This window comes from Lynx canadensis, chromosome A1 (genome assembly GCF_007474595.2).
Source record: "Lynx canadensis isolate LIC74 chromosome A1, mLynCan4.pri.v2, whole genome shotgun sequence".
Lineage (NCBI taxonomy): Eukaryota > Metazoa > Chordata > Mammalia > Carnivora > Felidae > Lynx > Lynx canadensis.
The window spans coordinates 25175192-25198465 of NC_044303.2; the positions used below are offsets into that span (position 1 = coordinate 25175192).

Here is a 23274-nt window from a genome sequence, read left to right on the forward strand (position 1 = left end):
GTTCCCAGGGTTTGTGTTTTCCTACTAGCATATTGAAATCTCACCAGGCACTTTGGGGAGTCAGAAAAGTGCTTAATTATAGTAAGCCATTAATCCTCCTTTTCCAGGTATTTCATTCTATGTTCCTTTTGTAGGTTCTCAACGGCTCCTATCAGGTAGTGTTTAGGACCGTGCTCAAAGAAATGGCTGCTCGCCAAGAACTGGAAGAGGATATTGACATCCCCCTGACTGGGATTCTGGAGAGTGAAACCAGGAGGAAACTGGGAATTCTGTAAGTGACTGGAGAGATCAAGCTATTGGTCAGCGGGTTCAGGTAGGCCAGCGGTGGCAGCCCGGAAAGCATAAACTGGGCCACCAGAGAAAAGACCAAGGCCAGGGCCAGGCAGGTCCCCTGAGCCAAAGAGCGAGCACAGAAGCAAGAGAAGGTCAGGGGCAGGTAGACAGAATGATGTGGTTGCCACCAAGAGCAAGGAAATCTACGAGCACGGGAGGTACAGGATAGGATCAAAGGCCGGCAGTGACAGAGGTTGGAGACCCAGGGCAGGAAAAGTCTTGGAGGTACCATGAACTTATACAGAAGTCCGGGGAGCAAGGGTCAGAGCCCTGGCCTTTCTTTTAATAAAAGGGGCAATGGGGGGTCAAGATCTTGGGCATCTGACAAGAAATTCCCTAGCTTCATCATAGGCTAGCTAATGCTTTTCCATGCTCCCTGGAGTGGGAAAAGCCATGAGCTGCACTGACCGGGAGCGATGGCCAGAATCCCCATTTGGAGTGGGGAATGATAAGGCTATTGCAGACCGTTGCTGGCACCAAATCTTTCTAGTTGTCACGGCCCCAGGTCACAAAATGTCCCCAAACTCCCATTTGTACGTCCGGAATGTGCTGCGGAGAAACCTGGATTTTCATTCATCCAACTATCAGAAATCGTAGCAAGCAAGGTGCACGTTCTAGCCTCCTGCAAGTCTTTTGCAGACGCTGGCAGTGACACCAAGGAACAAGCTGTGGGGGTACAGGGTGCCCTGCATAACCTCCTTGATGAATTGAAGCTTTCTCCAAAACCAAGAAGAGAGGTTGACTGCCAGCAACTTCTGCTTTGGGCTCAGTAGAGTCCTGGGGCCAGACACCCCTGAGGCTTCTCTAGGAAAGGAGAAAGCAAAACACACAGAGTGAAACACAAAGAATATCCAAGCTTCCAGATCCTTACACAGCTACAAAAACAAATGCAAAGTAACTTCGCTGTGAGTTACCGGGCCCCATATGTGACATTTCCCCCGCCTATCCCATCCCACTTGGGCCTATAACCAAGGTTCATTCTAATCTGATTGCACTCAACAAATATTTCCTGAGCACCTACTATGTGCTGATCTACTATGTGTAGATCAATCTATAGAATATATAGTCAATCTAAAGAATAGCGGGGATCTCAGAGTCTCTGCTGTTGAGGAGCCGGCTGGCAAGAATAGGCAAAGGTGGGCAAAGAGCCAAGGGAGGAAGCTTTCCAAAAGGGCCTTGGGTGCCTGTGGCTGGATCCCCTCACTGGAATTTAACCCTTGCGTACGTTTGGCATCCTGCTCTCGACCTGTAAGTCAGGCTTCCTCCCCCCCCACCCCCGCAGGTCAGGCTTCACCCCACCCCCGGTTTGGTCCCTATCCTTTCACAGATGATGGCAGGCTAGGTAACTGCTTCGATTCCATTCAAAGTGCTTGCAGATACAACAAATAACATTCGATGCAAATGGGCCATGAAGAGCTCATTCTCAAGTCCCGCCACTGCTTCTAAAGTACAAACAGTAAACCTGCTCTATGCCCGCCAAAATAGCACAGCCCTTTCCAGCCAAAGGTATTTGCTTCCTGGGGTTACTTGAGGTTAAATTATTCCACTCTCCTCAAGGAATCTGAACTGAGCACTTAAAATCGGTCAGGTCAAAGGCCTTCTTCTCAGATCCAATTAAGCCTGGGAAGCTCACTCCTTTCAGCACATTCCCTTTCAAAGGGGCTCTGATCTGAGAACCAAGAAACGCAGCTGCCCCGGGAGACCACCCTTATTTGGAACAGAAACAGCCCAAGCCAGTGAAATCCCAAGACGACTTGCTTTGTATGTTGACAGGAGAGGGGGTAAGGGCTTGATTATTTTGAAGAACCAGCCCTCAGTGTGGCTTTCATGATGAGTCATTTTGAATGAGAGTATTTGAAGTTTTCCCACTAAATGCAAAGGGGTTTCAAGTGACTCTGTCCAGCTCCCAGATGGTGCCGTTTTTCCCAGCTATTTCCAAACGTAACCTTCACTGGGATATGCACCAGCCATAGAGAAAAATCAAGCTGCACGAGCTTAACTCCTAGAGCCGGTTTCACATTTGGACCCCCCAGTCCTGTCCTAGCTCCCAAGATGCCTGCCCCTTGTTGAATTCGTTTAGAAGGATTTGGGTGTCAGCCTAAAGTCCAGGGGGGAAGCACTGGGTCAACACCATTGTACTGTCCCTTTATTCCTGAGTACTGAGTGGAAGAAAAACAGCCCCCGAAAGCAGAGGCACGAGCCCAATTCTTCAACAATAGAAACACTCGGCAGGTTCTAGCACTGTCTACACTGTGTAGCATGACACGTAAACATGCATTCGAGATAATTCACATTCTCTTTAGGTTGAAGAAAAATTTTGGAAAATACAAGCAAACAATCCTCTGGATTATGAAGAAACGTGAAAGTAAGGACTACTCTCCCATTTTTCCATCCTGTGATTGCCTCTTACCTTCTGCCACGAACCCTAAAGGAGGCAGAAATGCTCACTGCCTAACTACAGCACCTAACGGACTAGCAAGGTCCTCGCTTCCAGGGATAAAATACCAAGCAAGATGGACACAGTCTGGGACCCCCTTATCCTTTTTGGGGGACTGTGGGTAAAGATAGATAAGAAAGCAGGGGATTCATGTATGGAATGGTTAAGTGCTGTGGTAAGAAGAGAAGTCCATAGAGCCCCATAAGAAGGGATCTAAACTAGACTGGAGGGGCTACTTAGATCATTACCAGATACTGAAGGCATCTGAGGTCCAGCTGTTAAGATTTCCCCATCATGGTGGTTGCCAGTGTTTTTAAGTTTAATCATGGAGGGGGCATCTGGGTGGCTCTGTTGGTTAAGCATCTGACTGTTGATTCTGGTTCAGGTCATGATCTCGGGATCATGAGGTTGAGACCCACTTCAGGCTTCACGTTGAGCATGGATCCTGCTTAAGATTCTCTCTCTCCCTCCCTCTCTCTCTCTCTCTCTCTCTCTGCCCTTCCCCTGCTCTCTTTCTCTCAAACAAATTCTTTAAAAAAAAATCTAATAATGGAAAACTTGGGCCAAGAGCCTAAGCCATGAGACTATTTCATTCAGAGACTCAAAGCCACCACATGGAAATCTTTAAGATTACTATATCCAACTAACACAGAAATGTCAACAATACCCATGGCTAACCAGTCCTGGTACTTTTTCTCCCTGAGCCAGGACACATCCTCAGATTCCCTCCCAAGACCATGTTCCAGGCCCCCAATACCAATTTATGCCCCTGATCGAACTCTTAGGGAATAACTTCTGTGGACCGGGTTATTTTCACGTAGTCTGATTCGAATGAGCCTTCATAACCACGTGAAGCAGGATAACGAAGCTAAGGCTCAGGGAGGCTAAGGGACTTACCTGAGATCACCCAGTCGTCGTGTGGGCACGAGCCGCATGCTGCCCGAGACCTCTCAGGCCAAACCTGGGACTCATCCCCAACGAAAGGCTAGTGTTTCTGGGGAAGAAAAAGAGGGGGCCTTCTAAGCCTAGGTCTCGGGCACTCACTGGAGCTAGGAGACAAGAAGGAATTGCTACCTTCAGCTTCCATAGTGGGAAGGCCCTGCCTCCCACCAAGACTCACACAATGGGGTGCCCCCAAAACAAGGAGGGGGGTTCAGAAGCTCAGCAGCCAAAAACACAGCACACATTATCTATTCCACTTATGATACTATACTTGTCTACTGCTCATATTTCTGCTCCCTCTGGGCTGTAGGTAGATGCCTGTGTCTTTTCTTACTTGCCACTTCAGTAAGGCACACAGTAAGCACTCAGTGTTTTTGTGGTTGTTGTTTTTAATGGATGTGGGCATGTATGATTTTTTTTTCTTCTTTTCTTCTTTTTGCTCCTTTTGGGAGATTAAGGCCTCTCTGTATACTCCACTGCCACACATCCAGGATAGGACTTCCAATTGGAGAATAAGATTTTAATACTGTTGAACGCCCATAGTGCCTCACGACTACCCCTGCCTCTGGGCAATTGAAGTCTAGAAGGATTGAACTGTTTATACAAAAAAGCAACACTTTGAATTCTTCATACAAAAAAAAAGCAACACCTTGAACTTTTTGTACAAAAAAGCAACACTTCTAATAGATAAAAGGCATCCCCTCCATGTTCTGCTTGTAGCCAGTCCCAAAGAAATCTCCCAGCCTCTTCCAAGATACAAACTCGCTTACTTCCAGGATGCAGACCATTCTGTATTCTACACACACACCTCCCTGTCTGCACACGCTGATTCCCAGGCTGGCTTCATGAATGTGGGACCTCTGATCAGTCACACAGGACCCAATACTTTGAAAGGTGCTGCGCTTGATTCAATGCCCTGTTCTCACAGTCTTGAACTTCTTAATAATATTAGAACAAGGACCTCTGCATTTTCATTTTGCATGGGGCCTCTCAAATTAAGTGGCCTTTCCTGTTCAGAACCATCTAGTCTGGGAAAAGAGGTGGGAAGATACTGAATCATGAGCCATCAAAATTCAAAGCTCCCCGAGTGAAGGCCACAGATATATTGACCCTCTACTAGGTGGCAGGCACGGTGTAGACATGATTTCACAGTACAATAAAACCTTGGATTGCGAGTAACTTGTTCTGCAAGACGAGCAAACATTTCTGATAAATTTTAACTTGATGAATGAACAATGTCTTGCGATACGAGTGGTACCGAATGTCACGTGATCACAACTGAACCAATGGTTCTTGAAATTCCCTTTGATACACGAGTGCTTTGGATTGCAAGCATGTTTCCGGAAATGAATTATGCTCACAAACCAAGGTTTTACTGTAACTCAGTAGGTCTCTGTAGGCATCATTATTCCATTTTAAAGGAACAGAGGCTCAGAAAGGCAGCCTAAAGCCTCCCCCTAATGATGGCACAGCCGGATGTATAGCACAAAACAAAGCGTCCACGATTTTAGCATTCCGATAGGGGAAAAAATGAGCATACATATGTCCTCTTTTGTCATTACCATTTTAGAAATGTTTTTTATTAATTTCTAAGAGACACAAACAGTGGCTGGGCTCACTTCAGCTTTTTCCCTCTGACAAATCATTATCATTTGTAAGCAGGCACTGGAGAAGGAAGGTGCTTCTCACAGGGAGACTGAGACCCCCTTCCAAACTTCTCACACAGGTTTCCAAATGATCCTGCCCTCCCACCTCTGTCTCCTCATTTTCCTGCGGAAAAGCCTCCTCTCCGAGTTCTAGCCAGTGGCCTCCTTAGTTTCTCAGACGTGCCACTGTCCCAGATTCTCCTGCTGCTCCCACGGCTTGTCTGACACCCGCCGAGAGTCAGCTGCCCTACTAATCTAGTTCCAAAATTCAATTCATATAGAAATTGACAGAAATGATGATAAAAAGAAACTCGTTGCTGTGAAAACGAAGTTGAATACTTTCAAAAGACTCAATAAAAAAATAGCTTTTTAATTTTTTTTTTTTTACATTTTATTTATTTTTGAGAGAGAGAGAGAGAGAGACAGAGCACAAGTGGGGGAGGGGCAGGGAGAGAGGGAGACACAGAATTCGAAGCAGGCTCCAGGCTCTGAGCTGTCAGCACAGAGCCCGACATGCAGCTCAAACCCACGAACCATGAGATCATGATCTGGGCCGAAGTCGAAGGCTTAACCAACTGAGCCACCCAGGCACCCCAAGAAAATAGCTTTTTAAAAAACTTTTTAGGGGCGCCTGGGTGGCTCAGTCGATGAGCGTCCGACTTTGGCTCAGGTCATGATCTCGTGCTTCATGAGTTCAAGCCCTGCGTCAGGCTCTGTGCTGATAAATGAACCTGGAGCCTGTTTCAGATTCTCTCTCTGACCCTCCCCCGTTCATGCTCTGTCTCTGTCTCAAAAATAAATAAATGTTTTAAAAAATTTTAAAAAGAAAAACACTACTTTAGGGACACCTAAGTGGCTCAGTTGGTCGAGCGTTCAACTTCGGCTCAGATCATGATCTCACAGTTTGTGAGTTCGAGCTCCACGTAGGGCTCTGTGCTGATGGCTCAGAGTCTGGAGTCTGCTTCAGGGAGGATTTCATCTCCCTCTCTCTCTGCTCCTCCCCTGCTCACTCACTCGCTCACTCTCTCTCTCTCTCTCTCTCTCTTAAAAATAAATAAAACATTAAAAAATAAAATACTACTTTAAATTTATATGTGGACAGAACAGCCATTAAAGATTGGGGAATATACAGAATTTTTTAAGTCTGTGATTCTGCAGACTGCTTACAAACTACCAAAACTGAAAATTATAGATAATAAATTATTAATGTGCTTTGAGCAAAAAAGATCACAGAGTCCAGCATCAGAAGCACCCACAAAGGAGAGGTCTTGCCCTGCATTTTGTCATGGCATACGGGGACACCTGGGTGACTCAGTCGGGTAAGTGTCCAGCTCTCGATTTTTGTCTCAGGTCACGATGTCACGTTTCCTGAGATCCAGCTCCACATCCCAAGCCTGCTTGAGATCCTCTCTCTCCCTGTCTTGCTGCCCCTCCCCCACGCCGATGTGCCCGCACTCTCTCTTTCTCTCTCAAAATAAAGAAATAAACTTTAAAAAAGAGTAACGTGGCACGCTAACACACATTTATGTTTTACGTTGACATAACAGGGTTTGAAGCGTTTCCTTTTTTTTGTAAATGGCTCCCCACTTTTGCCCATTTTGTAAATTACCAGAATTAGCAGCCATGCTTGTTAGCAGCGTGTGGCTGGTATGTCACCTTCACACCCCCCGCCCAAGTCTGGACTGGGTGGTCCTCACCACGGCATCTGGCATCTAGCCTCGGACCGGCACACTGTAGGCCCTCGATAAATGCATTTTGAGTGGACGGATGCCAAAACTGAGAAAGCTGCAACTTCAACCCTTACATTTCTCTCCAGAGACCTGCCTTTTCCACCATCTGGCAGCCTTCGCCACTTGGGGGAATATGGCCGATGTCTCAAACCCTCAACCTGTCTGAGAAAGACAGATCCAGGCTTCCTTTCTCTTTTCTACCAGACTTCCTCACGGCCAAAACTGCGGAGACGTCGACTTGCACATTTCACTTATGGAAACAACCACCACAAGGTGAGGAGCCTGTGACAGAAGCCAAAAAAACTCGTCGTGTGGTTTATCGTAAGAAGAAATTGGAAGTAGATACGGGATGGGTCCACAGCAAGACTGAGGTAAGTATGGCAGTGCATTGGTGTTGTTACTTTGTGCGGGGTTTTTGTGGCGGTGGGGGGGGGGGATGAGACACACACATAACATCAGGGAGTTGTCAGAACTAATATACAGTGTGAATACAAATACAGAGGCACACCTGAGTGTGGGGGTTATGGGCAGATTAACCGGGGCTTTTACTAGGGTTCACTGAGACTCTTCTCCCTTCGGGCCCCGTCTTAGGCATTTGGGTAAGATTGGGAGGAGGAAAATAGAAGTGTATAATATAAAGGTCCATCCCCTAAAAAATTTAAAATGTACACAAAAATCAACCCCGGAGAATGGCCGGTTAAGAGGGTAGATGGGTAGGGTCACCCTACGCTTGCCTCCTACCTCAAACACAGCTAGAGAAACATCAAATCTCTCTGAACTCCCAAGAAATCGATCTGAGGACCGAGCAAACAAAGCTGCATGTCTACAGGCAGAAAAACAAAAAACAAAAAACGGCCACCTTGTGGAAGGTAGGAACCACAAAGAGTTGATTTGGGTGAGAAAAGAGCCGCAGGTGCTGCGGAGGTGAGCAAAGAGAGAGAGAGAGAGAGAGAGAAGAGTGAAAACATGCACCGGGGACTTCACGGGGAAAACTCTTCCCCGAAACTGTTGGCTGGGAAAAAGGAGAGGGTTTAAATACCGCCAGCTTTTTAAAAAAATTTTTTTTTTTTATTTTAACGTTTATTTATTTTTGAGACAGAGAAAGACAGAGCATGAACAGGGGAGGGTCAGAGAGAGAGAGGGAGACACAGAATCTGAAACAGGCTCCAGGCTCTGAGCTGTCAGCACAGAGCCCGATGCGGGGCTTAAACTCACGGGCCGCGAGATCATGACCGGAGCCTGAGTCGGATGCTTAACCGACTGAGCCACCCAGGCGCCCCAATACTGCCAGCTTTTATACACAGCAGATTACAGGGTCCGAGTCTGAAGTTTCAGAGGTCAGGGGGATCGCCAGGGTGGCCCCTGGTGGTGCCGCAGCAAGAGTGGGCAGCTCAGTCCGAGGATCCCCTGGGCTGCCCTGGGAGAAGTGGTGCCCGTGCCGGGAGTGCGTTTGGTAGGGGGGATCTGGCCTTTCCGCGGGCAAAAGACCCAGTGGGCACCACTGAGCTGCCGCATTCACCAGCACGGGAACAAAGATGCCCGCCGAGGGCAGCGACCTTGGCGCCAGCTTTCTGCTGCGATTTACCATAAACTCCGAGCCACCGCACAGTCACGCAACCACTCTCTGGGACAAGCCAGCACCGGCCACAGGGCACAGAGACTCTCCCCCAGAGGATCAGTACTGGGCCGCCCCACGGGGGTATCCGAAAGTTAGTTCTGAAACACAGCCACGCCTGAGAGAAAACCCAGGAAAGCTGTGCCACCTGACAGGTGGACAGCTCAAACACACACAGAGTGCAGGTGGGGATCTGACAGAAGCAGGGACACAGAAGGGGTGATTGTTTGCTTATCTGTGAGGGCTTCCTGAGGAGTGGCAAGCACAAGCTCCCTGATCCAGAGATGAGAGGGGGGCGATGCAAACTGGTGCAGCCACTCTGGAAAACAGTGTGGAGGTTCCTCAAAAAATTAAAGATAGATCTGCCCTATGACCCAGCAGTAGCACTGCTAGGAATTTACCCAAGGGATACAGGAGTACTGAGGCATAGGGGCACTTGTACCCCAATGTTTATAGCAGCACTCTCAACAATAGCCAAATTAAAAGAGCCTAAGTGTCCATCAACTGATGAATGGATAAAGAAATTGTGGTTTATATACACAATGGAATACTACATGGCAATGAGAAAGAATGAAATATGGCCCTTTGTAGCAACATGGATGGAACTGGAGAGTGTTATGCTAAGTGAAATAAGCCATACAGAGAAAGACAGATACCATATGTTTTCACTCTTAGGTGGATCCTGAGAAACTTAACAGAAACCCCTGGGGGAGAGGAAGAAAAAAAAAAAAGAGATTAGAGTGGAAGAGAGCCAAAGCATAAGAGACTTTTAAAAACTGAGAACAAACTGAGGGTTGATGGGGAGTGGGAGAGAGAGGAAGGTGGGTGATGGGTATTGAGGAGGGCACCTTTTGGGATGAGCACTGGGTGTTGTATGGAAACCAATTTGACAATAAATTCCATATTAAAAAAAATAAAATAGAACCACAAGAGAAGAAAAAACAAAATTAAAAAATTAAAATTAAAAAAAAAAATCTCATTCCTTGCCCACCTGCAGTGACTAACCGCAGTGAGCTAAACAGTATTGCCAAAAGGAGCCCAGAGCCACTACACAAAACCCCACCCCCTGCGCCCTGCAGGTGCATCTTCACTAGGGCAAGGCCACCTGAGAATCAGTGCAACAGGCTCCTCCCCCAGAAGACCAGCACAAACCACTCACATGCACCAAGTCTACTGATCATAGAGTGCCACAAAGCTTCAGCTCTAGGGGAAATAGGATCTAGCTTCCTTTTTATTTTTATTTTTTAATTTTTCAATGTTTAATTATTTAATTTTTTATTATATATATATTTTGGATATAGCTTCTTTTAACAAGCAGACCAAAACACAGCTAGGATCTAGATTTTTTTTTTCTGGACAAAATGACAAGACGGAGGAATTCACCCCAGAAGAAAAGAACAGGAAGTAGAAACCAGCCAGGGGTTTAATCGATACAGATATAAGTAAGATGTCTGAATTAGAATTTAAAACAACAATTATAAGGATACTAGCTGGGCTTGAAAAAAAAAAAAAAGCATAGAAGACACTAGAGAATCCCTTACTGCAGAGATAAAAGAACTAAAATCTATCTAGTCAGGCCAAAATTAAAAATGCTATACCCAAGGTACAAACCTGAATAGATGCCATAACAGTGAGGATCAACAAAGCAGAGGAATTAATCAGTGAAACAGAAGATAAAATTATAGAATATAATGAAGCTGAAAAGAAGAGGGAAAGAAAGGTATTGGATCATGAAGGTAGACTTAAGGAACTTGGCAACTTCTTAAAATGTAATAACATTCATATCATAGGAGTCTCAGAAGATGAAGAAAGAGAAAAGGAGGCAGAAGGTTTATATGAGCAAATTATAGCTGAAAACTTCTGTAATCTGGGTTTATATGAGTAAATTATAGCTGAAAACTTCTGTAATCTGGGAAGAACACAGACATCAAAACCCAAGAAACACAGAGAACTCCCATTAAATTCAACAAAAACTAGGGGCGCCTGTGTGGCTCAGTCGGTTGAGCTACTGACTTCGGCTCAGGTCATGATTTCACAGTTCGTGAGTTTGAGCCCTGCATCAGGCTCTGTGCTGACAGCACGGAACCTGGAGCCTGCTTTGGATTCTGTGCCTCCCTCTCTCTCTGCCCCTAACCCACTCACATTCTGTCTCTGTCTCTCTCAAAAATAAATAAACATTAAAAAAAAATTCAACAAAAACCAGCTATCACCTAGACATATCATAGTCAAATTCACAAATTACACAGACAGGGAAAGAATCCTGAAAGCAGCAAGAGAAAAATTCTTAGCCTAAAAGTGAAGACAGATCAGATTCACAGCAAATCTGTCCACAGAAACTTGGCAGGCCAGAAGGGAATGGCAACAAGCTGAATGGGAAAAATATGTAGCCAAGAATACGTTATCCAGCAAAGCTGGAGAGAGAGAGAGTTTCCCAGACAAACAAAAACTAAAGGAGTTTGTGACCACTAAACCAGCCCTGCAAGAAATATTAAAGGGGACTCTCTAAGTGGGGGGAAAAAGATCAAAGCAACAAAGACTACACAGGAACAGAGAACATCACCAGAAATACCAACTTTACAGGTAACACAATGCCACTAAACTCATATCTTTCAATAATCACTCTGAATGTAAATGTACTAAATGCTCCAATCAAAAGACATAGGGTATCAGAATGGATTTTTTTTTTAAATCTATATGCTGCCTATAAGAGACTCATTTTAGACCTAAAGACACCTGCAGATTGAAAATGAGTGGATGGAGAACCATCTATCATGCTAATGGACGTCAAAAGAAAGCCGGAGTAGCCATACTTATATCAGACAAACTAGATTTTAAAATAAAGACTGTGGGGCGCCTGGGTGGCTCAGTCAGCTAAGCGTCCGACTTCAGCTCAGGTCATGATCTCGCAGTCAGTGGGTTCAAGCCCCACGTTGGGTTCTGTGCTGACAGCTCAGAGCCTGGAGTCTGTTTCAGATTCTGTGTCTCCCTCTTTCTCTGACCCTCCCCTGTTCATGCTCTCTCTCTCTCTCTCTCTCTCTCTCTGTCTCAAAAATAAATAAACGTTAAAAAAATTTTTTTAAATAAAGACTGTAATATGACATGAAGACGGGTATTATATCATAATTACGGGGCCTATCCATCAAGAAGATCTAACAATTGTAAATACTTATACAGCCAATTTAGGAGCACCCAAATATATAAATCAATTAATAACAAACATAAAGAAACTCATTGATAATAATATATTAACAGTAAGGGACCCTTAACACCCCAGTTACAACAATGGACAGATCATCTAAGCAGAAAATTAACAAGAAAACAATGGCTTTGAATGATACACTGGAGTGGATGGACTTAACAGATATATTCAGAACATTTCATCCTGAAGCAGAAGAATACACATTCTTCTCAAGTGCACATGGAACTTTCTCCAGAATAGATCATTTGCCGGGTCACAGATCAGCCCTCAACATGTACAAAAAGACTGCAATCATGCCAGGCATATTTTTAGACCACAACACTATGAAACTTGAAGTCAACCACAAGAAAAAATTTAGGAAGACCACAAACACATGGAGGTTAAGGAACATCCTACTACTAAAGAAGGAATAAGTTAACCAGTAAATTAAAGAAGAAATTTAAAAAGTACATGTAAGCAAATGAAAATGAAAACCAACATCCAAAACCTTTGGGATGCAGCAAAGGCAGTCCTAAGAGGAAAGTATATTGCAATACAGGCCTACATCAAGAAGCAAGAGAAGTCTCAAATACACCATCTAACCTTACATCTAAATGATCTAGAAAAGGAAGAGTAAATAAAGCCTAAAGCTGGCAGAAGAAGGAAAATAATAAGGATTAGAGCAGAAATAAACAATATAGAAACAACAAAACAAACAGTAGAAATGATCAATGAAACTAAGAGCTGGTTCTCTGAAAGAATTAATAAAATTGATAAACCAGACTTCTCAAAAAGAAAAGAGAAAGGACCCAAATAGGTAAAATCACAAGTGAAAGAGGAAATCAACACCACAAAAGTACAAACAATAAGAGAATATATGAAAAATTATATGCCAACAAACTGGGCAATCTGGAAGAAATGGACAAATTTCTATTAACATACTAACCACCAAAAATGAAACAGGAAGAAATAGAAAACTTGAGCAGACCCATAACCAGCAAAGAAATTGAATCAATAATCAAAAATTTCCAACAAACCAAAGTCCAGGGCCAAATGGCTTCCCAGGGGAATTCTACCAGATATTTAAAGAAGAGTTATTACCTATTCCTCTCAAATTGTTCCAAAAAATAGAAATGGAAGGAAAACTTCCAAACTCCTTCTATGGAGCCAGCATTACCTTGATTCCAAAGCCATACAAAGGGCCCACTAGAAGGAACTGCAGGCCAATATCCCTGATGACTATGGATGCAAAAATTCTCCACAACATACTAACAAATTGAATTCACAGTACCTTAAAAGGTACCTTAAAAGAATTATTCACCACAATCAAGTGGGATTTATTCCTGGGCTGCAGGGTGGTTCAGTATTTGCAAATCAACCAATGTGATGCACCCCATTAATAAAAGAAAGGATAAGAATCATACGGTCCTTTCAATAAATGCAGAAAAAGCATCTGACAGAATATAGCATCCATTCTTGATAAAAAGTAGGTATAGATGGAACATACCTCAACATCAGCATAAAGGTCATATAGAAAGGACCTGCAGTTAATATCATCCTCAATGAGGAAAAACAGAGCTTCTCCTCTACGGTCAGGAACAAGACAGGGACGTCCGCTGTCACCATTACTATTTAACATTGTCCTGGAAGCCTTAGCCTCAGCAATCAGACAACAAAAATAAGTAAAAGGCATCCATATGGGCAAGGAAGAAGTCAAGCTTTCACTATCTGCAGATGACATGATACTCTATATAGAAAACCCAAAAGACTCCACCAAAAAAATTGCAAATATACACGAATTCAGCAAAGTCATAAGATATAAAATCAATGTAAAGAAATCTGTTGCGTTTCTGTACACCAATAATGAAGCAGCAGATAAAGAAATCAAAGAATTGATCCCATTTAGAATTACACCAAAAACCATAAGATACCTAAAACAATAGAACACTTATTAAAGAACTTGAAGAGGACACAAAGAAGTGGGAAAACATTCCATGCTCATGATTGGAAGAACAGACATTATTAAAATGTCTATACTACTCAAAGCAATCTACACATTTAATGCAATCTCTGTCAAAATGCCACCAGCATTCTTCACAGAGCTAGAATAAACAATCCTAAAATGTGTATAGAACTAGATAAGACCACGAATAGCCAAATCAATCTTGAAGAAGAAAACCAAAGCTGGAGGCATTACAATCCTGGACTTCAAGCTGTATTACAAGGCTGTAGTCATCAAGACAGTATGGTACTGGCACAAAAACAGATACATAGATCAGTGGAACAGAAGACCCAGAAGTGGGCCCACAACTGTATGGTCAACTAATCCTCAACAAAGCAGGAAAGAATATCCAATGGAAAAAAGGCAGTCTTTCAATAAATAATGCTGGAAAAACTGAACAGCTACGTGGAGAAGAATGAAACTGGACCGCTTTCTTACACTGTACACAAAAATAAATTCAAAATGGAAAGACCTAAATGTGAGATAGGAAACCATCAAAATCCTAGAGGAGAACACAGACAGCAACCTCTGACATCGGCCATAGCAACTTCTTACTCAACACATCACTGGAGGCAAGGAAAACAAAAGCAAAAATGAACTATTGGGACTTCATCAAGTTAAAAAGCTTCAGCATAGTGAAGAAAACAACCCACAAAACTAAAAGACAGTCTACAGAATGAGAGAAGATATTTTCAAATGACATATCTGACAAAAGGTTAGTATCCAAAATCCATAAAGAACTTTTCATACTCAACACCCCCCCAAAAAAATAATAATCCAGTGAAAAAATGGGCAGAAGACATAAGTAGACATTTTTCCAAAGAAGACATACAGATGAGTAACAGGCACGTGAAAAGATGCTCAACATCACTCATCATCAGGGAAATACAAATCAAAACCATGAGATACCACCTCTCACCTGTCAGAATGACTAAAATTAACAACACAGAAAACAACAGATGTTGGCAGGGTTGTGGAGAAAGAGGAACCCGCTGACACTGTTGCTGGGATTGCAAACTGGTGCATCCACTCTGGAAAACAGAGATTCCTCAAAAAGCTAAAAATAGAACTACCCTACGACCCAGCAATTGCACTACTGGGTATTTACTCAAAGGATATAAAAATACCGATTCGAAGGTATACACGCACCCCGAGGTTCATAGCAGCACTATCAACAATAGCCAAACTGTGGAAAGAGCCCAAATGTCCATCGGCTGATGAATGGATAAAGATGTAGTATACATCTACGATGGAATATTACTCAGCCATCAAAAAGAATGAAATCTCGTCATTTGCAATGACATAAATGGAACTAGAGTGTATTATGCTAAGCAAAATAAGTCAGCTGGAGAATGACAAACACCATCTGATTTCACTCCTCATATGTGGAATTTAAGAAAAAGACGAACATATGAGAGGCAGACTTAAAAAAGAGAGTGAGAGGGAAACAAACCATAAGAGACTCTTAAAGATGGAGAACAAACTGAAGGTTGATGGAGGGAGGGGGGTGGGGGATGGGCTCTATGGGTGATGGGTATTATGGAGGGCACTTGTTATGATGAGCCCTGGGTGTTGTATGTAAGTGATGAATCACTGAATTCTAGTCCTGAAACCAATATTGCACTGTATGTCAACTAACTGGATTTAAATGAAAATTTGAAAACGAAAGATAAGATTATACCTCATCAGAACATGTTTTCTGCAACGATGTTCTAAAATAAAATCATTACTCTGCCAAACAAACACAAAAAGCACAAAAGAAAAAGCCATCCCATGAGGATTGGATAAATAAACTGTGGTACGTCCATACAATGCAATGTTTACTCAGTGCTAAAAAGAGATGAGCTCCCAAGCCATAAAAAGACGTGGAGGAAATTGAAATTCACGTTACTAGGTCAAGGAGACTTATCTGAAAAGATACGTAGCATTCTAACTATATGACATTTTAGAAAACACAAAACTAGAGAAACAGTATAAAGATCGGTAGTTGCCAGAAGTTTAAAAGGAGGGATGAATCAAAGGAGCACAGAGGATTTTTAGGGCAGTAAAAATGACACAGTGTGATGGATACACGCCGTGATACCTTTTCCAAACCCAAAGAATGTCCAACAGCAAGAGTGGGCCCTAACGTACCTATGGACTCTGGGCGGTAGTGATGTGCCGATGCAGGTTTATTGACGATAACGGACAGTGGGTGCCGGGTGTAGGTAGTGGGGGAGGCTGTGCATGTGTTAGGGACAAAAGACATATGGGAATCTCTGTACTTTCTGCTCGGTTTTGCTGTGCCCTGCTCTAAAAAAATAAAGCCTACTTTTTTTAAAAAAAAAAGCACCTACACAGTACAGTTATAAAAATGTGTATCATAGTATATGGATACCGCACACAAGTGGAAACATCTCAAAATAGTGGAGTCCCTCAGAGTGAGCTAGCAATCAGGTCTGAAGCTCAAAAAAAGAGGCGCTGAAGGGGGCATTAGGAAGATGTGATAGACTTTATGCCTTCTGAACATATAAAGTGAGAATCTACTATGCCCAGGTCCTCTTCTAGGTGCTGGAGACAGAAGGGTGAACAAAACAAAGGTCCTGTGCCCACGGAACTTCTGTTCCAGTTGAGGAGACAGCCAATGCACAACAATCCTGGTCAGTGCTATGTCAGGTATTGTTAGGAACCACGGATGAAGTAGCCTCAGGGGCTCATGAGTTGTTGGCCTGAGCGGGAGAGTTGTTCTGATAAGTATAAGGCAGCTGGGGAAGTGCCATTTGAGTCTAGGCATGCATGAAATGAGGGGCGGAGCAAAGCGTTGCAAAGGTCCTGAGGCCTTTCCTCAAGGACAGCTGTGAGCAAGTGAGAAGGATGGGGAATGGGCTCAGATGCCCTGTTCGGGTAGAGCCTGGTGAGTCAGAGTAAGACTCGAGATTTTATCCTAAGGATGATATGAAGTCATGAGACGATCTGGAGCAGGGGAGGAACATCATCTGACTTACGCCGTAGAAGAATCTTTTACGCCGTAGAAGGATCTTTCTGGCTGTGTATGGAGAATAGATTTAACAAGGCAAGTTAATAGACGCAGGAAGTTCAGCTGAGAGCCGGGGCATTAATTCGGGTGAAAGACGACAGGCATCTCAACTAGGGCAATGGCAGCAGAGGTGGTGGAAAGCAGTCTGATTTGGGGTGTTTTTTGAAGAAAGACTCAAAAAGGCTTCCTGTTAAATTGGAAGTAGGATGTGAGAGAAAAAGAAGTTGAGAGGATGTGTCTGAGAATTCTGGCCTGAGCAACTGAGTAACTGCCATGTTACTCTTTCCTAAACTGGAGAACTCAAGCCTAATGGAACCTAACATTTGTGTAACACTGTGCAGGTTATAAAGCACTTCTACGTGTAACGTAAACTTAGCTTTTCCCAACAGTCTCATGGGATAGGTATGGTATTAACTATCTTCACTTTCCAGTCGAAGAAAGTGAGACCCCCAAAAATGTAAATAACTCTCACATGGACCCAGAGCCTGTATTACTCAGAGCAATGCTCATTACCCGCTGAAACAAATAGTTCCCAAAGCTAACAGGTTTATAACCAGATGCATGTTTCTTGCTCATGTCACATCTGACTCAAGTCTCATAGCTCTCTCGAGGGGCTTTCCTCCAAGGCTGGCTCTGGGGGCTCTGGACTCCTTTCTGGTGGGTCTCCGCCATCTTGGAGTCCTTTGTATCCTGTTGCGTGGACAGGAGTGAAGTCAAGGTCTAGGCTTAAATTCTACTCACCAAACAAGTCACATGACCCCACCTAGATGCGAGAGAACTGGGAAACGCATTGCTGCTGTGTGTCCAAAGGAAAATGAAAGCAGTTTGCACTAAGAGGATAAGAAGCCGAACATCTTAAAATGACGAGGGTTGCTTCACCTTGTGGCAAAAGTGGGAAAGAACTGGAAACCGATACTGTCAACCAAGGTATGACTCTTTGAGCCTCCAGAGAAGGAATGGAAAGTTCAGTCTCCCTTCATCTCTTGGGCCTGTGTGAAGAAGGAAGTCAGTGGAGAAGTCAGAACTCCTGTGGACGGAGAAATTGAGGGAAAGCCGGGGGGCTCTCCAGGTTGTACCAAGCAGTGAATGGTAAGGATGTTGGAAGCCCTCAGAAGGTTCCAGCTTCCTCACTTCCAACATATCAGTGAAACCTTCCTTGGCTTCTTACTCCAGCTGGGCTGGAGAACCCCATGTTTCCCACAATCCCTGTCCTGTCCTGCCTCAGAGTTTTACTCCTGCAGCGTCTGTCTAAATATCCTTGCAGCCAAGGGGAAGTTTCCCACTAGGTGATCTAAACAGAGGTCCCTTCCTAATCCACCCCACGACATGGGGCTGCCCAAAAGGCCCATGAGGAGTGGAACATTTGGCTGTTTTTTTGTTTTTTTCAAATGAGCAATAAATTCCAGGTAGCTTGCTGAGTCAGGTAGCACTGTTTGGAAGTGTGTGCTCGTTCAGGCAGGGGCCAGCCCGGCCAGCCCAGGAGCCAGCAGCTCCACAGCAGGCAGGGAGTGCTCAGGGACAGACGGCCACAGGGACAGCTCAGGGAGAGATGGCCACAGGGATAGCTCAAGGATGGACCAGGGAGATAGCTCAGGGACAGATGCCATAGAGGGACAGCTCAGGGACGAATGGCCCCAGGGACAGCTCAGGGACGGACAGCTGCAGGGAGACAGCTCAGAGACAGATGGTTACAGGGAGAGCTCAGGGACAGACGGCCACAGAGAGCTCAGGGACAGACAGCCGTTCTCTCATAGCACAGGGCCCTGCCCGTGAGGCAGTTTCCTCTCTAGTAGAACTGAAGGGAGGGCCTGAGATGTAGTCCCTTCTCTCCTAACTTTTAGCTCCTACTCTCATACCCTGTCCCCAGGCAAATGGTGATGAGATTTAGGCTTTTAGATAAGCCACTTATTATATAATTCCCAGTGAGAGAAAATGTGACAATTTCTCCTCTGTGTCAGAGATTTTGCTTTGCCCGTGGGGTCTTCATCACTAGGAAAATGTCATTACGTGACAATTGGATTTGACAGGCAGAAAGCCTCTCAAGAAAGTCTGGCTTTCAGGGGGCGTTTGAAACTAAGACCTAAACTACAAACATCCTCTCCCATGAGCAATGTCTAGAAGCTTCTTACAGGCCATCAGGAACAAACCAACCCCGGATGTCTTTACAAAGCACCTGTTTTAGGTTAAAAAAGAAAAGAGCAGTGATTTGCAGACTAAATGTGGGAAGTGGCTGGGAGCTTACTGGTTGGAGGCAAGCATGGGGCAGATTCCTGAACTCTGGCTCTCCTCTCACGAGACGAGTCATTTAGCCTCGTCTTCAAGGGAGATCATGACGGTGCCTACCTTGCAGAGTCCTCGCGCTGTGGAGGTAAAGTGTTCAGCACAGTGCTGGGTGTGGGGTTGGAGTCGGTTTGCAGATCTTTGTCACCTCACAGACTGGTTTTCACTCGGATGCCCTCAGGAGCCCTCCGCCCCAGCTCCTCAGGCAACTGTATCGTTTTCTTTCATCGCCTTAGATGTGGGCATTCTGCTGTAAGCTTTCTTGAACAAACGGGTCTTCATCGTTAAAGATAATAGTTGGTGGGGTGCCTGGGTGACTTGGTCAGTTGAGCATCCAACTCTTGGTTTCGGCTCAGGTCATGATCTCATGGTTCACGAGTTCGAGCCCCTCGTCGGGCTCTGCGCTGACAGTGCGGAGCCTGCTTGGGATTCCGTGTCTCCTCTCTCTGCCCGTCCTCAGTGTGCCCATGATTGCATATTCTCTCCCTCCCTGTCTCTCTCTCTCTCAAAAATAAATAAATAATCATGTAAAAAACAATAATGCTAATTGGAGAACCACCAACCTGAGTTCCAATTAGAGTGGGGTGGGACACTAGATGACCCCAAAAGCCTTCCGGCTGCAAACATCTGGGAAATGTAGATGAAATGTACAAAGCGTCAGAAACACAGAGCAGAGTGTGTAAGAAAGTAAGAGAAATGATCAACACCACAAATAGAGAAACTGAACGCCAGAAGGGTACGACGAGAGCGCAAGTGTGGGAAGCGGGAGGCAGGGGGTCGCCGGGTGCTGGGGAGGGGAGAGCGAGAGGTGGGAGAACGGCGCGTCCTGATAATCCAGGAGCGTGGGTTTTAATGCCCAGATGGGAACACAAGACCAGGGCATGGGTCCTTCTCAAAGAAATAGCTACATGTGAAATAGCTGCGGTAATTGATGACACAACTGGGCCACTAAGCAAGTCCCAGCACACACTAAACAGCTGATACCACATAGACTATGCTCTCTTACCCCCGTGAATTTTAATAATAAATAATAAATAAATAAATATTTAATAATAAATATTTAGTAATAATAAACAACATCTCCAAAAGCACCCCGTGCATTTGCAAATTTGAAGACATACTTGTAAATAACATAGGTGTCAAAGGAGAGATCATACTGGAAATTTGAACATGTTTAGAGTGAAACCCACGGTTAACATCTACATGCATGGGAAACAGCTAAAACAGTATTTTGCAAGAAGTGCTATAGCTTTAAAGGCGTGTATTAAGGAGGAGGAGGAAAACCAACAAGCTCAATATTCAATTCAAGGAATTAGAAAAATAAAATAAAATAATATAGAAAACCGACAGGAGCATATAAATGATCCTAGTAAGACTAAAAACTGATACAATGGAAAACAAAGTGATAGTAGAAGAAGCAAACCAAAAGCTGGTTCTCTGGAAAGACTAGTAAAATCGGCAAATCTTCGAGCAAGGTTTATCCAGGAAAAAAAGAGAGAGAGGAGAGTCATAATAAAAAGAATGAAGACAAGGTCATAACTATAGAGGCAATAGAGGGTTGTTGTTTTTTTTTTTTTTTTAACACCACATGACAACAACTTTAGGACAATAAATTTGAAAATTTACCTAAAATGAACAACGTCCCGGGAAAATATAATTCACTAAAACTGACTCAAGAAGAAATAAAAAACCCGAGTGATGCCAATGTTATGAGTTGAATTGTATTCCCCTGAAAAGCTCTATCTAAGTCCTAACGCCTGGTGCCTCAGAATGGAACCCTACTTGGAAAATCGGTCTTTATGGAGGTAGTGAAGACGAGGTCATGCTGAAGCGGGCCCCTAATCCAGGACGTCTGCCGTTCTTTCAAGAAGATGGCCGCGTGAAGACACAGACACATGGCGGACACTGTGGGACGCTGGAGGTGGACATTGCAGCCATGTGTAGACAAGGCAAGGAGCAACAGGGATCCCAGGTCATCGCCAAACCCCAGGAGAGAGGCATGGAAGAAATTCTTCCTCGGAGCCTCCAGAAAGAACCACCCCTGCTGACACCTGGATTTCAGACTTCTGGTCTCCACAACCGTGAAAGAATGAATCTCTGGGGTTTTAAAGTACCCAGTTTGTGTCCCTTTGTTACGGCAGCCTTTGGAAACAAATACAACCAATAACCACCGGAGTCATTGACATAATAGTTTAAAATCTGTGTGGGGGCGCCTGGGTGGCTCAGTCGGTTGAGCGTCTGACTTCGGCTCAGATCATGCTCTCACAGTTCATGGGTTCGAGCCCTGCATCGGGCTCTGTGCTGACGGCTCAGAGCCTGGAGCCTGCTTCGGATTCTGTGTCTCCCTCTCTCTCTCTGCCCCTCCCCCGTTCATGCTCTGTCTCTCTCTCTCTCTCTCTCTCTCTGTCAAAAATAAACATTAAAAATAAATTAAAAATAAAATAAAAATAAAATCTGTGTGTGTGCCTGTGAGTCCACACACATACATACACACACACACACACACACACACACAGGGATCCATTTCAGCCTCATCACATAGACACGTAAACTGAGGTCCCGAGAGATTTCCTATTCAGAACCCCCAGCAAGATGGTGGTAGCAATGGCTGGGGTAGTGATGGGTGGGCGTCCAGAGTGTAAATAGACCCCAAGCACTCTAGTGACAACACTAGACTCTGAATTGGGACAGTCAGCCCCTGTGCGCTTTTCATAAGCTCATCTTCTCTTCCCAGGTGCCTCAAGGTGATGGAAAATTAATTCTCTATCCCAGTGGGACTGTCTTCCAAATTCTCTTTCCTGATGAATCGGGCCAAATACAGTATCCACCGAAGCCCAGGGACACTCATACTGACACATGTGACACCTAAGAAGTTTGTGGTTTGGGGCTGGGGCATGGGTTTTCCTGAGCCCTGCGTCCTCTGCAGGGCTCTCTGCCTTTCCTGGGCGTCCCAAGAGGGTGCTTGTGCCTTAACTGTCTTCCAGCTATCCATCAGGAAAGCTGGCTATGCTCATCCTCAGTACAAAACAGAGAAAGTTCATATATATCATTCTAGAAGACAGTGAAGAAGGTTGTGTCCGGGCCCTTATCAACAACTCTGGCCATGCCACCTTCTACGATGAAAACAAAGCAATCTGGTAAGTTTGGGTCATGAGAGCCACACACCCCTCCCCAAGGAGAAGCAGTGTGGTTAAGGTTTGATTCCCAGGCTGCACAGCTGTCCTCCCGCACTGGGTAAGTCTCTCTCTCTCATTCGCTTGTGAATTTGTTTCTCAGACTCGCACATGTTGCAAAGGGGACGATGGGTATCGTGAGGGCAGCAAGGCAGGTCCCTGACCTCAGGGAAGGCACTCTGTCCTTGGTGCCATTGCTTCCTCGTGCGTGAAACACCGACCACAGACTCACAGTGACCCGTTCCACGGGCTGTATCTCCTCCATGCTTCTTGAGAGTCAAACCTGGTGACAATTGCCTTAGAAAGACCCAGTGCCCCTCTGTTCCAGGTGGCTCAGAGAGGAGGGCGTGGTGAGTGCTTTGGAGTCTCATGTATTGTACACAAAACCAAACTTCTAAATATCTCAGTGCAACTGAACTTAAGTTTCCAATTTAAAAAAAAATTTTTTTTTACATTTTATTCATTTTTGGGAGAGGGAGACAGAGACAGAGCACAAGCGGGGGAGGAGCAGAGAGAGAGAGGGAGACACAGAATCCGAAGCAGGCTCCAGGCACTGAGCTGTCAGCACAGAGCCCGACACGGGGCTCGAACTCACGAGCTGTGAGATCATGACCTGAGCCGAAGTCGGACGCTTAACCGACTGAGCCACCCAGGTGCCCCATTAAGTTCCCATTTCTGGCAATAGTGGGAAACTTCATCCCACCAAATCAAGGTAATCCAGCCAATTCAAAATCTTTGTCTACCTTTTTGGGGTAAGTACTCAGTGTTTTCAGGATATCCCACTTCCCTTCCCTACTAAGTGGTCATGGAGTGGGAAATGCGTACCATCGTGCATCAACTTTATACTGCTTTTCTTCTTGATAGTCAAAACCATACTTTTGTTTTTACTTCCAAAAATTTTTTTCACTCTCCCAGCCTTGGT

At 44.6% G+C, this 23274-nt stretch overlaps 1 protein-coding gene across 1 annotated transcript in view; it reads left to right on the forward strand.

Annotated features, from left to right (window-relative positions):
- ERICH6B (glutamate rich 6B) overlaps positions 1–23274 on the forward strand; it is a 56264-nt gene that overhangs the window by 25592 nt on the left and 7398 nt on the right. Inside the window, exons 4-8 of the mRNA XM_032593476.1 lie at positions 135–271; positions 2637–2698; positions 20949–21100; positions 21914–21999; positions 22164–22316. Coding sequence (XP_032449367.1) covers positions 135–271; positions 2637–2698; positions 20949–21100; positions 21914–21999; positions 22164–22316 — 590 coding nt within the window. The remainder of the gene's footprint in view (positions 1–134; positions 272–2636; positions 2699–20948; positions 21101–21913; positions 22000–22163; positions 22317–23274) is intronic.